Source organism: Falco cherrug, chromosome 10 (assembly GCF_023634085.1).
Source record: "Falco cherrug isolate bFalChe1 chromosome 10, bFalChe1.pri, whole genome shotgun sequence".
Taxonomy (NCBI): Eukaryota; Metazoa; Chordata; class Aves; order Falconiformes; family Falconidae; genus Falco; species Falco cherrug.
Genome location: NC_073706.1, coordinates 213,313 through 227,835, shown reverse-complemented (window position 1 = coordinate 227,835; position 14,523 = coordinate 213,313). Strand labels below are relative to the sequence as shown.

General features: G+C 41.9%; 2 protein-coding genes across 3 annotated transcripts in view; both read left to right on the top strand.

The window, feature by feature from the left end:
- Positions 1-642: 642 nt before the first annotated feature.
- Positions 643-12,563, top strand: RBM12 (RNA binding motif protein 12). 2 transcript variants are annotated; one of them, XM_055722091.1, is made up of 3 exons: positions 643-732; positions 3,442-3,492; positions 7,924-12,563. In XM_055722091.1, the coding sequence occupies exon 3, from the start codon at positions 7,946-7,948 to the stop codon at positions 10,583-10,585; it is 2,640 nt and encodes an 879-aa protein (XP_055578066.1). In that variant the 5' UTR covers positions 643-732; positions 3,442-3,492; positions 7,924-7,945; the 3' UTR covers positions 10,586-12,563. The 2 variants fall into 2 exon arrangements, with proteins under 2 accessions (XP_055578066.1, XP_055578065.1); XM_055722090.1 differs by having other exon boundaries at positions 678-732; positions 3,410-3,492.
- CPNE1 (copine 1) overlaps positions 674-14,523 on the top strand; it is a 44,086-nt gene continuing 30,236 nt past the window's right edge. The window contains 2 exon segments of the mRNA XM_055722541.1: positions 674-732; positions 3,410-3,492. The gene's annotated coding sequence lies outside the window, so the exon portion shown is untranslated.

Sequence of the window (14,523 nt, the reverse complement as noted above, 5' to 3'; positions counted from 1 at the left end):
TAGGTGATGATTTATTTTCATTCATTTCTTGCAGCAGACTATGCAGGCTCTTTTTTTCATTGGAATTGGGTGCTGCTGCAGCACCCGCATCCACTGAAATGTGGTGATGGGGCATCTCCCTAGCTGTGCATCGCCATGCTTCAGTGTGGGACAGTCATTTGTGCTGCACATGTACTTGGTCAAGCGAACGAAGGACAGACACAGCGCAGGGCAGTTACACTCAAAGAGGGCACTGGCCCAAGGTAATCTTTCATTTTAATTCTGCAACCTGGTCCTATGTGAAGAAGGCGACACAACCTCTCTCAGGGCTTTTTGTTCGCTGGAAGATCAACGCCTCCTTTGGAGTCCAGGTTTCCTCACCACTAATTTCCAGAAAGTGCCTCAAACCGTCAACGTGTCGCTGCTGTACCAGAAGCAACTGTGCTAAAGCCCCGCTGCTGGCCGAGCCCCCGCCCCTCTCCCCTCAGCCCCCGGCTGTGCCGTTGCCTTCCGGGGCGCGGAGCGGGCGCGCGGGCTCCCCGCGCCGGCCGCGTCCCAGGCAGCGCGAGCGGCAGGAGCCCTGCGCGAGCCGCGGGCTCCGCCCTCCTCGAGCCGCCCCGCCCCTCCCTGGCGGCGCCGCATCGAGGCGGCCATTTTGTGGCCCTGCGCGGTCGCTGGCGTCGGGCTCGGTGCGTAGGGGGGCCTGGGGCCATTCGGCTCCGTTCTAGCCCTTTTTCTCGTACAGATCCCTCGGTAAGAGCGCGGCGGCGCCCGGGCGGGCCGGGCCGCCTAACCTGCCCCGCGCTGCGGGCCCGCGGCGTGGCGCGGCGAGGCGAGGGGAGGGAGGCCGGGCGGGCGCGGCGCGACTGGCACGCGTCCCCGCGCACAAAGGGCCGGGCAGGGCGGCGCCTCCCGCGCTGCCGGCCCGGGGCGCCGAGGCCGGGGAGCTGGGGCCGTGCGCCGGTCCGCGCCGTCGGCCGGCCGCCCGCTCCTTCCCTCCCTCTCGCCGCGCCTCCGCCCGCGCCCGGCGGCCCGCGGAGCTGCGCGGCCGGCGCGGGCAGGTGAGTATGTGCGGGCCGGGCGCAGGCGCCGAGGGCCCGGCCGGCGGGGGCGGCCGAGTGACCTTGCGGCGGCGCCGGGGCCGGAGCCCGGGCCGCAGCGCGGGGGCTCTGCTGGCGGCGGCCGGGGTTGGGCGGGCGCGACGGCGGTGTGGGGGTGGCGCAGGCCGGGAGCGGCACCTGGCGGGCCCCGAGCGGCGGCGCGGTCCCGTTGTCGGCGCCTCGCCCTTCGGCCGGGAGGAAGCGGTGCGGGGCCGGTCCCGGGGGGCGCTCGGCGGGGCGCCGGTGGTGGCTGCTCGCCCGGCCCCGGGAGGCTAGGCGAGCGAGGCAAACGCTCTGCACTTCGTGGGGAAGAAGGTCCCTGGGGTCTGTGGCGCTGCCACAGCTCTTTGGGGTTACCCTGTAAAAGCCAGTGAAGTTGCCGTGCAGTAACGTAACGTAACGCAGTGCTCTACTAATAAAAATCAGCTCTGTAAAACAAAACCAACACGCACCCCCCCAAACTAGTGTTGGAGGGGGTCCCAGTACTACCAGGAGTCTGTGTGAGCTTTCTTTTGAAAAAACTCTTGGCCTTGGTTTTACTCAAATTTACTCCTTAGTAATTTTCTTACCCATCTCGATCTGCTGGGGTTAAGCAGAAAAGTCGGCAGGTTGTTTCCTGGGTGGACTCTTTGTAATTTCCTCAGTTGTTTTGTCTCCAGGGAATGGTGCTGCTTTCTGTATAGCTGATAGGGTGCTGCGGAGATTCTCTCCTATGAAGTCCCAGAGGAGTGGCGTCGGCGTTGTGTGGGAGTACCTGTGCTCAAGTCGATGTTTGCCTAGTTAATACGCTCTTGCGCATCGGTTGATTGGAAGGGATGTCTTCATCTACGAGAGTGATGGATGGCTTTCTTTTAAAGTTGAGAGAATAGAGACTTGCAAACAAAAGTAGATGGTGTTTGGTGGAAAGATTAAATGTAGCAGAGTGCAGCTTTGCACCTTTTCTGAAGAATGGTGCTTGGTTTTGTTTATGTTGTTTCACATTATAGCATGTTGTCTTAGTCCACTGCAAATCTTCAGCTTGTTTTCAGAGTCGTGAAGAGGAACATGTGCAACACTGTGGTTGCTGTACTGGAAATGTATAAAATTATTTGGGTTTTTCTTTTAAATGGAAAGTTCCTTGTGCATGACAGGTTTGTGTGCTTTTTGAAGCAGGTGTGTGTTTGCATGAAACTGTTTTTCAGGTGATTACATGCTTTCCTGCATTGTAAACTATTGTTTGACACTACTATATATGAAAGTATATAGTTGTTTCCTTCTAATACAGGATTGCTTGTTTCTCTTAAAGTTCTAATAAAAAGCCCCAAGGTCGTCTTTTTTTTTTTTAAATGAATTTGCCATTGTAATGTAAATCTGAAGAGTGTAGTTGTATCTTTCTCACTTGTAACTCTGTTCTTAATGTCCTGGAAGATCTGTGAATATCTGGTGTAATTCTCTCTCTTAAGGAGTTTGTGGATTGTTTAGTAGTACTTCTTTCTCTGAGTTCACTTTGGTGATGATGTTTATAACTGAAAATGGCTTGTTTGGGTTGTGTGAGAAGGAGGCAGTTAACAGTTCTTGGTGTGATTCATTCCTAGGTAGTTTTCCAAAGAATCACAATTTTAGTCTGAGGTGGTTTACTAAGCAGTGAAAGAATAAGAGTTTTCCATCCCTTCTTTAAATACTAAATGCATATGTTGCTGCTTAAAATTTTGGCTGTTCTGTTGAGTTGTAATCCCAGGCAGACAATTTTTTTTATAGAGGGATGAAAAAAATGGGCATTTCTTGGTGGGTAGTTCTTACTGTGTGCTCTGTAGAGGTGACTGCCTGGAGGTGGCTGTGAAATGTCACTTAGTTTCACCAGTTTTTGTGACTCCTGAAAAACTACTCATACGCAGCTATAGGGAGGTTTTCTGAAGTTTGGCTTACGTTGCTTTATGCAAGTAAGAAGATCTGCATTTGGAGGAAGGAACATAATCATGGTGGAGCAAGGGTTTGTTAAAATTCAGGGATTTGAAGTATTTAATTACCTTTTTTTGCCTTTGAAAGAGTGATTTGTTTGCCTATTGGTGATGGGAAAATTTGAAAGATCCTTTGAATGTTTTCTGGTGGTTCTTACCTTCTTTGTGGAAGGCATATTCATGTCTTGAAACTATACAAAACCTGTGCAGTGCAGTTGCCAACAAGTCACACAGGGATAAGGTATTAGAAGATGCACTCTTGTGGTTGCTCTATGTTGCAGTGCCTTGTGGTGGTCTCAGGTTTGAACTTTCTATATATACAGTTCTTTGTGGACTGTTACTGCTGTTGTGTTGCCTGCATTGATTTTTGCCTCCATTTATTCTTTATTGCAGTCTAAAAGTTGGTTTTAATTGGTTGCCCACAGGATTGGCTTGGCTTCTGCTACTTGTTAAGAAAAAAACATCTGTCTTTGCAGGTAAGAGCCTTTGAATTGAAGACTTCTTTATATGCATATTGAGTATATCTTAAGAAATATTTGAAGCTTTTGGAATCTGTGAATTGGTATCAGAACACTTGGGGCAAGGAATATGTAGCTAGTCTCTTTTAATTCCCACTGCGCTGATAGAGGTTCTGGCAGTGTTGTTCCTATAAACAGTTTTCAGCCAAACTAATGTTTTGTTGCTTCATCAACATGTGGTAGTCTGGGACACTCTCCTGATTATTTTGCACTGTTGGAAAATGTTGCTACTTTGCGGCAGGCCCCAGGTCTGCATGTTTCTAACTGTTGGGAGTTTAGAAATGTGCAGCAGTTGATTCTTATTAGATTTTGCAGCATTTAAAGGGATCAGAGTTTCAAATTAGCTCAGAGATGGCTGTCTTAATCTACCAGGTTGATTTTTAGCCTTCTTAAAAGTGATTTTAAAAAAAAGGCAAAATTGTGGTCTGCATTTTCAGCTTTTGCTAGACAGTCTCAGCCTGGATACTTAAAATTCCTCCTACAATGCTGGTGTTATTCCAGTTCCCAGTCTTCGTCCAAGAATTGCCAGATACGTTGTGTGTGCGTGTATTGTGTGGGTATTATACTTTTAACAACTCTCCAGGGACTAGGCTGAATCTTCCAAAATTACCTCAACTCGAAAAATGCAAGTATTTTAAAAGGCTAGTCTGGTGTGTTTATTAATTTATTCATATGATGGAAATTATTCTTATTTTATTGACTAGCACGTACGTGCAAGAAATAATTTTGTATACCTTTCTCAAATGTAACATCAATGTTTTTAAGGACATTTCAGTCAAGACAAAGATGCTGTTAAGGTTAATCAGATGAGTTGAGTCAGATTTATTGTTGGCAGCCCTTTCCATTTTTCATCTCATCTTGCTAATGGGGATGGATTGTCTTTAGCACAACTATAGGATTTTGTGCGTATGAGCTTTCAAAAAATATACCAGACATGCAAAATGACACCAAAACTTGCTTTTGCCTTGAAGTAACTTTTTGTACAGGGGGAAAAGCAGGCAGCCTGAGAACACTGCTAAGAGCTCAACAAAAAACCTTCAGTGCACACGTAACAGGCGTATAGCTCATCCTGTGTCTGAAGCTGATGTTGCCTCTGCATGTATATTGATCTTGACAAATGAACAATAAAATATTTCGGCAAGCTTTGCTTTTTTATTAGTTGGAAAAATTGAGTGAGTGGGTTATTGTGTCCTATAGTGGGTATTGGCATTTTGGAAAAAATCAGACTTGTGAGTGTTCAGAAATGAAAAAATTGGCCCTTTTGGTCCTTGTGATTTTTCTTTAAATCACAGAAGTTAAACTAATACTTCAGGTAAGCACTGAAATCCTGAAAAAATTGTGGCAGTTATGTGCTGAGTTGACAAAATACTCTTTTGCCAAAAATATTTGATGAGTAAAGTCCTTCACGTTCTTTTTATTCATATTACTGTTAGTTTTTGCCTAATAGCAGGCACTTGCTTAATATCATGCATGGAGTTAACTACACAGAAGTTCATTGCAGCTAGCTTTTCTAGCAGCTGTAGGTCGAAGCAGCTGCTTGGTTTTTTTTGACAGTAGTGATTTAGTGGATCTGAATAGAATACTTAGTAATAAAACTTAAAGATACCTTTAGTGTTTATAATTAAGTTTGAATTTAGTGCAAGATTGAAATGCTTGCAGTATCCTAGAAGTTAAGTAGATGTTCAAATGCTTGAAGTCTTAGGAATTCTTTGTGACCTTACCTGCTGACTTATCTTGCCTTTCCTCAACTAATGGCTCTATTAGATTGTCACCCTTTTTGCATAAGTAAAGAAATAACTAAAAGTAATCTCCCATTTAGCACAAAACACTTTAAATGTCTTAACTCCTGATGCATGAAAATTTCTGAAACTCATTTCTTTGTATAAATAATAGCGAAAATGTAAGCTTCCCAGCAAGATTTGCTATTAGTAGTATTGTAGTTTTCAAAGTGTAGGTAGAAAACCAGGGATGCTTTTATACCACTTGCTTGCCTGAGGATAATCTAATTCAGAAGCAGTCCTGTAGCATAATGTAGTAAACTTCAGTTTTACAGTACCATTTGGTATGGCTTCATTAAAGTAGGCAGAATTTTCATTTTAACTTTAGTTTCAGAGATTGCTGTCAAAGTTAGGCAAATTTAAAATCAGAATCATTGAGAAATACTGCTGTTTTTAGAAATGGTGCAAAAAGTCTTACATACTTACTTAGATGTGTACATAGCATAGTTCTTAGTTTGACCTGTTTTTTTTCACATGGGCGAGATATTTTGCTGTTGGAATATGACTGGGCAATGAACTCTTATTTTCAAGTTAAGTGTGTCACTGCAAGAGAAATGCAAGGATGTTGCTTTTGTTACCTTGCCATGGAGATGGGAAAGTTGCTTTTTAAAAAAATGATCCCTGAGGTTTAGTATATACCCCCCTTTCTGTTGCTGCTGTCCCTTGGTGGAGTAGGGGTTTTCTTAGTGGTATGTACAGCTGAATTTTAATTTTTGTTCAGACCTTCTCATGTTTGTTTTGCAAGTTCCAGTCTCTCTTTCAGGATGGTCTAGTCAGGAATCAGATGTTCATTCACAGCAGCTAGAGCAGCAGAGCTGTCTTTTTGCCAATGGGCTTGTCTGCTGTTTCCCTGAGGGAGAAAAGTCCTCTGCATTTTTCGGGTGTCAGCTAGATCTGGGCCAATGCCCTCTAATACCCCAGTTTGTTGCCTGAGTTCATTAGTGTATGGAAGGGGTTAGCTGTGGTTTATTGGGCAATACAATACTTAAGTACCCATTTGAGTAATCTGAAGTTCTGTCATGCAGACAAAAGAATTGCTGCTTTTTTCCTCCCTCTGTAGAAGAATTGTTATTCCTGTTTTAAGTACTGAATTCAGCCTTACCTGGCATAGTTATGTGGTTGGATAGTGGCTTTACCTGGTCGTTAAGGATGTTTTCAAGACATGTCTACTCTAGGGTGATTGGGAGACATAGGCAAACACAGCTGGCTTAAAGACATGACTATATGCTGGGATACAATACTTGGCTGAATGTGAAATATTGGGAGTTAGTTACTGATTGTAGTTGGTCACAGCTTTGGTGTGTGGCCAGAAGTCTTCAGTGCACTGCTGTCTGGTGATGCATTGTATCATCTGGTTGGACTCAATCCTAAAGGTCTTTTCCAACCTGAACAATAATGTGATCTGGTTCATTCTTCATTTCAAATGTTTAGTTAACACCATTTGTATGTGACTACTTGGAGCCTTGGAGGTCTTCCATACAGATACTGAACTGGCTTGTGCTTAGGAAGTCAAAAAGTTTCAGAGATTGAGTGGCGCAGGTGAAATGAGGTACTGCTGTTCATGGTTTAGTGTGAGAGACTTCTGAACTGCTGAATTGTGCTAGTATTAATATGATGCTTTTAATCTTTACTGAAGGTTTGTCAAGAATAAGAGAGGATTACCTAGTTTTCTGTTTATCTTGAACTTCTGAGAAAACCTCAGGCTGTTTTGTAGAATGTGTACAAGATAACTGTCAAGATCTAGCTGTTAACAGTTGATGTTGTGTCCATTAACCTCAGCTGCAGAGGTAAAAGTCATTTACTTGTGCTTGTGACAGAAGGTGTAATCTTAGAACACCTGCAACTACTAGAAACTACACATTGTTCTTGAAAGTTGTAAAGGCCAAGTATCTAGCTAGGATATAGTTTAGGTGAAGCCTGTATGGTCACAAAATGTCTGGGGCTTGTTTATAACTGTTAGCTAGCTTCATGGTCACCTTAGGCCTTTTCCCTTTGCCTTGAGAAAAAGACAAGATCAGTGTAATCTAGATGGTCCCTTTCAGGATGTCATGTGAGTCTCATTGTTGCTAGCTGTCCATAATGGGGTTTTGTTTGTAACCAATCCACTGTTACGTTCCTAGTTGTCTTCACCTGGCAGGAGATAAAATCCCTCCCCAAATGAAAGACAACTGTTTATTTCCCATAGGTGTGCAGAATTTTTTGCAGTCACTTTGCCAGGTACAGTGGATACCATATCAGCATATGGTAAATTCAGTTTGGCTAAACTACTCATTTTGCTTATGTTCCATTAAATATTCAACTACTGATATAATAGTTCTGATTTTTGATGTTCCTCAGATTGTCTGGTTTTTTTACTGATGTTTGTGGGTCTTAGTTTAACAGTTACTTTGGAATTTCTAGTGCAAAATGTATACTGATTGTGTTGGTAAATGTTTAATACTTCAATCTGTATGAAGTAAACATGAATAAGGAACTTGGAATATAAGCATGCTTAATGTTTGCAGGATGTTGTTAGGTATATATAAACAAATATAGTAGATGGTGTCTGTAGGTAATTGCATGGTGTCATAAACAGTAGTCTGACATAGCCGTTGCCTTTTCTCATCTGCAGGTGTGTGTTGTTTCAGCGCAGCATGGCTGTGGTCATCCGCTTGCAAGGTCTCCCGATTGTGGCGGGGACCATGGACATTCGCCACTTCTTCTCTGGATTGACCATTCCTGATGGGGGCGTGCATATTGTAGGGGGTGAACTGGGTGAGGCTTTCATCGTTTTTGCCACTGATGAAGATGCAAGGCTTGGTATGATGCGCACAGGTGGTACAATTAAAGGGTCAAAAGTAACGCTATTGCTGAGTAGTAAAACTGAAATGCAGAACATGATAGAACTCAGTCGTAGGCGTTTTGAAACTGCCAATCTAGATATGCCACCAGCAAATGCTAGCAGGTCAGGACCACCACCTAGTTCTGGAATGAGTGGAAGGGTTAACTTACCTACTACTGTACCTAACTTCAGTAATCCTTCTAGTGTAGTAACTGCTTCTACTACTGTGCATGAAAGCAATAAAAGCATATCCACGTTTTCTACTGCCAGTATGGGGACTGCACCTCCAAATCTTGGGAGTACCTTTGGTAGCCCAACATTTAGCTCAACTATACCTAGCACAGCATCCCCTATGAACACAGTACCTCCTCCACCAATCCCTCCGATCCCAGCTATGCCAACTTTGCCGCCAATGCCTTCTATTCCACCAATACCTGTTCCTCCTCCTGTACCCACACTACCTCCTGTTCCTCCAGTTCCTCCGATACCCCCTGTGCCCCCTGTACCTCCAATGACACCTATGCCTCCCATATCAGGAATGCCTCCTATGAATCCTCCACCTGTAGCACCTTTACCCACTGGAATGAATGGGTCTGGAGCAGCAGTGAATATGAACAGCGGCTTGAATCCATTGTTTATTGGTCCCATGAATCCTGTAAATCCTATCCAGATGAATTCTCAAAGTAGTGTCAAGCCGATTCCAATCAATCCAGATGATTTGTATGTCAGCGTTCATGGAATGCCCTTTTCTGCAACAGAATCTGATGTGAAAGACTTTTTCCTTGGGCTCCGTGTGGATGCAGTCCATATGCTGAAGGATCATGTAGGTCGAAATAATGGAAATGGACTAGTTAAGTTTTTTTCTCCTCAAGATACATTTGAAGCACTGAAACGAAACAGAATGCTGATGATTCAGCGCTATGTTGAAGTTAGTCCTGCAACAGAGAGACAGTGGGTGGCTGCTGGAGGCCACATAACTTTCAAGCAAACCATGGGTCCCTCTGGGCCATCTCACCCTCCTCCTCCCCAGGCTCATTCTAGGTCCAAATCTCCTAGTGGACAGAAAAGGTCACGGTCAAGATCTCCCCATGAGCAGGGCTTCTGTGTTTATCTGAAAGGTCTCCCCTTTGAATCAGAGAACAAACATGTGATAGACTTTTTTAAAAAGCTGGACATAGTTGAGGACAGCATTTACATAGCTTATGGACCTAATGGGAAGGCAATTGGAGAGGGTTTTGTTGAGTTCAGGAATGAAGCTGATTATAAAGCAGCTTTGTGTCATCATAAGCAGTACATAGGGAATCGCTTTATTCAAGTTCATCCAATTACTAAAAAAGCAATGTTAGAAAAGATAGACATGATTCGTAAAAGACTGCAGAACTTCAACTATGACCAGAGAGAAATCCTCATGAATGCTGAGGGAGAGCCAGGCTCACCAAAACTGTGTGCACATATATCTAATATTCCATACAACATAACAAAAATGGAAATCCTTCAGTTTCTAGAGGGACTGGCAGTAGAAGAAAACTCTGTACAGATTCTTGTTGATAATAACGGGCAAGGTTTAGGACAAGCGCTGGTTCAGTTTAAAGCTGAAGATGATGCTCGTAAGGCAGAGCGTTTGCACCGTAAAAAACTGAATGGAAGAGATGTTGTTTTGCGTTTGATAACTGTAGAAGAAATGAGAGATATTGAGAGAAACCCACCATCTCAAGGGAAAAAGATACTGAAAATACCGATACAAGGAAATGCGACTGTGCCAGGAGCACAGGGTGCTGGTGGGGATGAGCATGCCTTCTTGGGGGGAAATTCTAAAGATACAAGCAATGGTCCTCCGTTTAATTTCCCTGGTAACTTCAGTGGGTCTGGCACATTTGGTCCCCCTCTACCACCACCTGGAATAAGTGGCTTTCCTGATTCTAGACCAGGAATACCTACAGTCGCAACTAGTGGTTTACCTGGTACAGGTATTGAAGTCCCAGGTTTTGCAGGTGGTCCTGGTAATTTGAGTGGACCGGCAGGTTTTGCGGGGGCTCCTCAGGCTTTTGGTAATGGTCCTGGCAATTTAAGTGGACCCCCTGCCTTTGGGGCTGGTCCTCCAGGAATTGCTAGTGGTCTTGGACACTTAAGTGGACCTCCAGGGTTTGGACCTGGACCAGGAAATATACATATTAGTGGACCCCCAGGTTTTGGTACAGGGTCTGGGAAGCCAGGACCAACTGTCATCAAAGTGCAAAATATGCCCTTTACTGTTTCAGTGGATGAAATTTTGGATTTCTTTTATGGTTACCAAGTGATCCCTGGTTCGGTGTGCTTAAAATACAATGAAAAAGGCATGCCCACTGGAGAAGCAATGGTTGCATTTGAGTCTCGTGATGAAGCTATGGCAGCTGTTGTTGATTTAAATGATAGGCCTATAGGCTCCAGAAAAGTAAAACTTGTTTTAGGGTAGTTGTTAATGTGAAGTAGTTGTAGAATAGGTATTCATAGTGGTGTGATAAATGCATCTGGATTGGTTTTTATAGTATTTCCAGGATAGAACCTGTGGATTGTTTAAATTGTAAAACAGATTGGTTTTGATGAGACACGGAGCATTGGGTTAGCCTTTACATAAGAAACAGTGTGAGGATAGATGTGCAGTGGATTTTCCCGTACAAATATGTGGAGAAGCTAGACAGATTCTTATTCATAGTAGAAGTTTGGTAAACTAGACTGGACACCGTGCTTATCAAGGAATCTAGATTGGTTTTACGTAGTTTTGGATAAGGGAAAAGATGAAGTCAGTGAAGCTCTTCAGTGGGTGCTCTTGTAAGCCATTGTAAAATAGATAGCTATTTCTAGATTTGGTTAAAAGCTGGCTGAATTTGCTTTGTTTACAGGTCAAAGCTTTGTTTAAAGTCCTGATTTTACTCTGCAACTGAACGAATTCTCAGTGTACACACATTAATTGTTTTGTGTATGTATCTATTTTTTCCAAGATTCTCACTGTATGAACAGTTGAATTATGCCCATTGCTGATGTGTCTACCAAACTAATTCCTATAAGTATGAGCAGAATCGTTCTGTAAAATTCAAGCTGTTCTTTGTGGAATAACCTTTAGTTATTTATATATTGCAATTATAACTGTGCAGAATAAGACTTTTGCCACAAGTATAGCTAACCTCAAACATTATGAGTTTTACAGTACACTTATAAAACATTTGCAGTAGAAGTAACAACTTGAAAATACTCATTATTGTTTAAGTAGCTTGATTTGTTAGGATTATGTGAATCAGTTGGCATAGGATCTCTGACACTAGTTGGATATTGATGTTGTATTTCTCATGTGTCTCTTGAACTCCTTACATAGTCTCTGCTAAGAGAATCAAAGTGGTGATTAGTAGGAGATTGGAGTCCAGCTAAAGTTTTAAATTAGTTTATATATGAAAGAAACTTTTAACTTCAGCAACTCTGTCGTGAATTACTGCTATGAGTGAATCCAGAGATTGAGTTTATTTTTCTCCAAAACTTGAAAATACTGAGTTTACAATATATTTTTCCAATAAAGTTGTGCTGTTGTATTCAAAGTCTGTAAAGAGTTGCCATTTTCTTTGCTGTGCAGTAAAACCTTCCATGAAAAAAAACCAGAGAATTGGAAAGGAAGTAATGACACAAGTGAAAAGTAGACTTTCTGTTTGTGGGTTTTTTTTTTTGTTTGTTTGTTTTTTTTTGTTGTTGTTTTTTTTTTTTGTTCATCCTTGCTTGGTTTATGATAAATTTGAAGTCTTGGGCATTGCCTGAAAAATCTTGCTATTCCCTGCAAATCATTGTACTTAAACATAGTAAACTTTGAAATGTTTTGTTTTTTGGACAGAGAAAAACAGTGCCTTTTGGTGTTGCATATCATGGAACACTGAAGTGTATGGTCAGGCAAAATTGAGAGGTGCAAGTGGCAACAGTTTTATTCATGTGGTGTGTAGGAGAGATTTGAAAACCTGTGCAGCGCTGCATCCTGAGAGGATTTCACAGTACAGGAATATGTGGAAGGATTGTATAAAGGTGTACTTCAATAAAGAGGCGGTCGCATTATACAGATGCTTCTGTAATTCATTAGCGTAATTTTGTTTTGACAGATTACTAGGTGGTCCCAACTTTGGAAAAGTAATGTGATTTGTATATACTGTTTAAAATTAAGCCTCCTGTTAATAAAACTGTCTGTCTCTGAAGCTTCATGTTATGCGTTTCAACAGTCTTTGGGAGTGATGTTTCAACAGCAGATCTTTGTTTTTTTGGTTGTTTTTTTGTTGTTTTTTTCTTTCTTTGAAAGTCTGAAAGTACTCTTGCTGATGTCAGAAAGATGTGTGATTAGGAGTCAAGCCTTTCAGTTTATTTTTAAAATTTTACTCTTTGTTTTTTAAACAGCTTTTATTAAAGTTTCATACTATATTGGAGTTATTTGGGTGCTTGTTTCTTCATGTTTCACATTAGAATAAAATTAATGAAAAGGAAAACTTGGCTTCATTGTTCACAGAATTGATTTAAGATATTAGTGTGTGTTGACTTGTGGACACTGGTGATAACTGTTTTTTCAAGATCAAATGAATCGCAACAATGCTTGCCTTGTTGTGAAATGTAATTTCTACTACAGGTGTCTGGAATTAGATACACAGTTCTATGTTACTGTCTTTTGATTTCACCTCTTGATCCTCTTGGTAATGGATACAGGGTTATTAGTGTTTGTGTTAGACACGGCATATGCTGCAGAACATGCTTGTGTGCCTGTTCCTTTGGACTTTATAAAAGTGCAGGTTTGTTTTGGAAATCTTTCATTTCCTGATTCTTGATTTTTTTTTTCTGTATGGTCTAAAGATGTTTAAATGCTTACCTAAAAAAAAAAAAAGTGCAAACCTATACAAAAAGCCATTGGTTTTGGGAACATTGACACGGATGGAATGCTTAAGTAGAGGATTTGGGGTGGGGAAGGGGCTTTTATTTGCCAAGCAGTTGATGCTCCATGTATTTTAGCATAAAGTAGTAGTAAATTAGTAAGTATCTGCTCTTTCTTGAGAGTAGGCTCTTGGAAAAAATAGGAAGTTGTAGCATATTTGGAATTTCTGTATGTATCGTAAGCAGTACAGCTGCTGTCCCAAATAGTTATGGTTGCTTCTTTAAAGCTTATATAGAGCAGTTCATTGCCAAGTGTAACTTGGAAATGGAAGAAGTTTTCTGTAACAACTTGCTTTCATGTTAGAAGCAGCCTTAAACTGCATGTTGTGCTAAATTATGAGGAATACTGTTACATTAACAGACTTTGTGGCTAGATTTGATATAATTGCTTACTTTGTATTTCTATATTAATGAACAGCTTTAAAAATAAGGGGTAGGACCTCTGAGGTCCCATCTCCAATGTGGAAAGGTATGTAACCGCCCTTGCATACACACTTCAAGGCTGGCTGCTAACAAGAGGTAGCAACAGAAAGAATCAGCTAATGGACACTGCTCATACTTGCAGTTGTTTTGGCCTTGATGTTTTGAGTGTCAGGAACTAACATCCTGCTTAGCCTCTTTGGAGCAATACAGTCTGTGACACTGATGTCCCCAGTTTCTTCAAGTTATGGAAAGAAGGTACTCGTGTTTATATAACTGGCTGAGTTGGTTTTTTTAGCAGTTCTTCAAGTGTTGGTGTCTTAAGTACCACTTCTAAAAAACTAAGTGGTAAAGTGTTACATTCACGATGTGATTTCTGTTAAATGTACATATTTTTGTCATCCCATTCATAAGAGAAAGTATGAATATAATTATTCAATGATAAATTTGTGACATATGGAAGAACTGCAATGGTTAGATGAAAGTGTGGCTTTTAAAATTACTGAGTTTTCAAGCAGTTACACGTGAATGTCACAGATGTTTTCAACACAAGTTAATTCTGTAATATCACAGACAACATTAAAGCCAGTTCTTTATTGATGAATTGTTGCCATGTTCTAAACGTAGATTTGAGAGGTTTGAAGGTTCGTAGGTTTGGAGGTTTGTAGGTTTAAAGAAAACTGAAGGATACTTCTTTTTATTCTAAGTCATGTTCCTTTCATAGCATTTAATGTTTTCCTTGAATGTCTGTGCTCTTAATTTGTTGTTAGTGTAGAGGAAGATAATACGATACTGAAGACTATAGCCATGTGCCAGTTGACACTGAAGGTCTACCATCTAAACAATGTACCTGCTGGTCAGTTCTGTGAAATTGCTCAGGCTGTCCTCAAGTTGTACTGTGTGAAATTACCAGCTTGTTTTGCTGAGGGTATTTTGGTGCGCTAAAGACTGCAGACTGTAGAAAATATTTTTCCAGTTACCTAGGCACACCAGTGGTGCATTAACTCTAAATAACTATTTCAGTTTCTGTATTTTGTTCTGCCT

Bases quoted from the DNA above. Each gene is read 5' to 3' on its own strand.
- RBM12 (XM_055722091.1), top strand. From the start codon at position 7,946: ATGGCTGTGGTCATCCGCTTGCAAGGTCTCCCGATTGTGGCGGGGACC.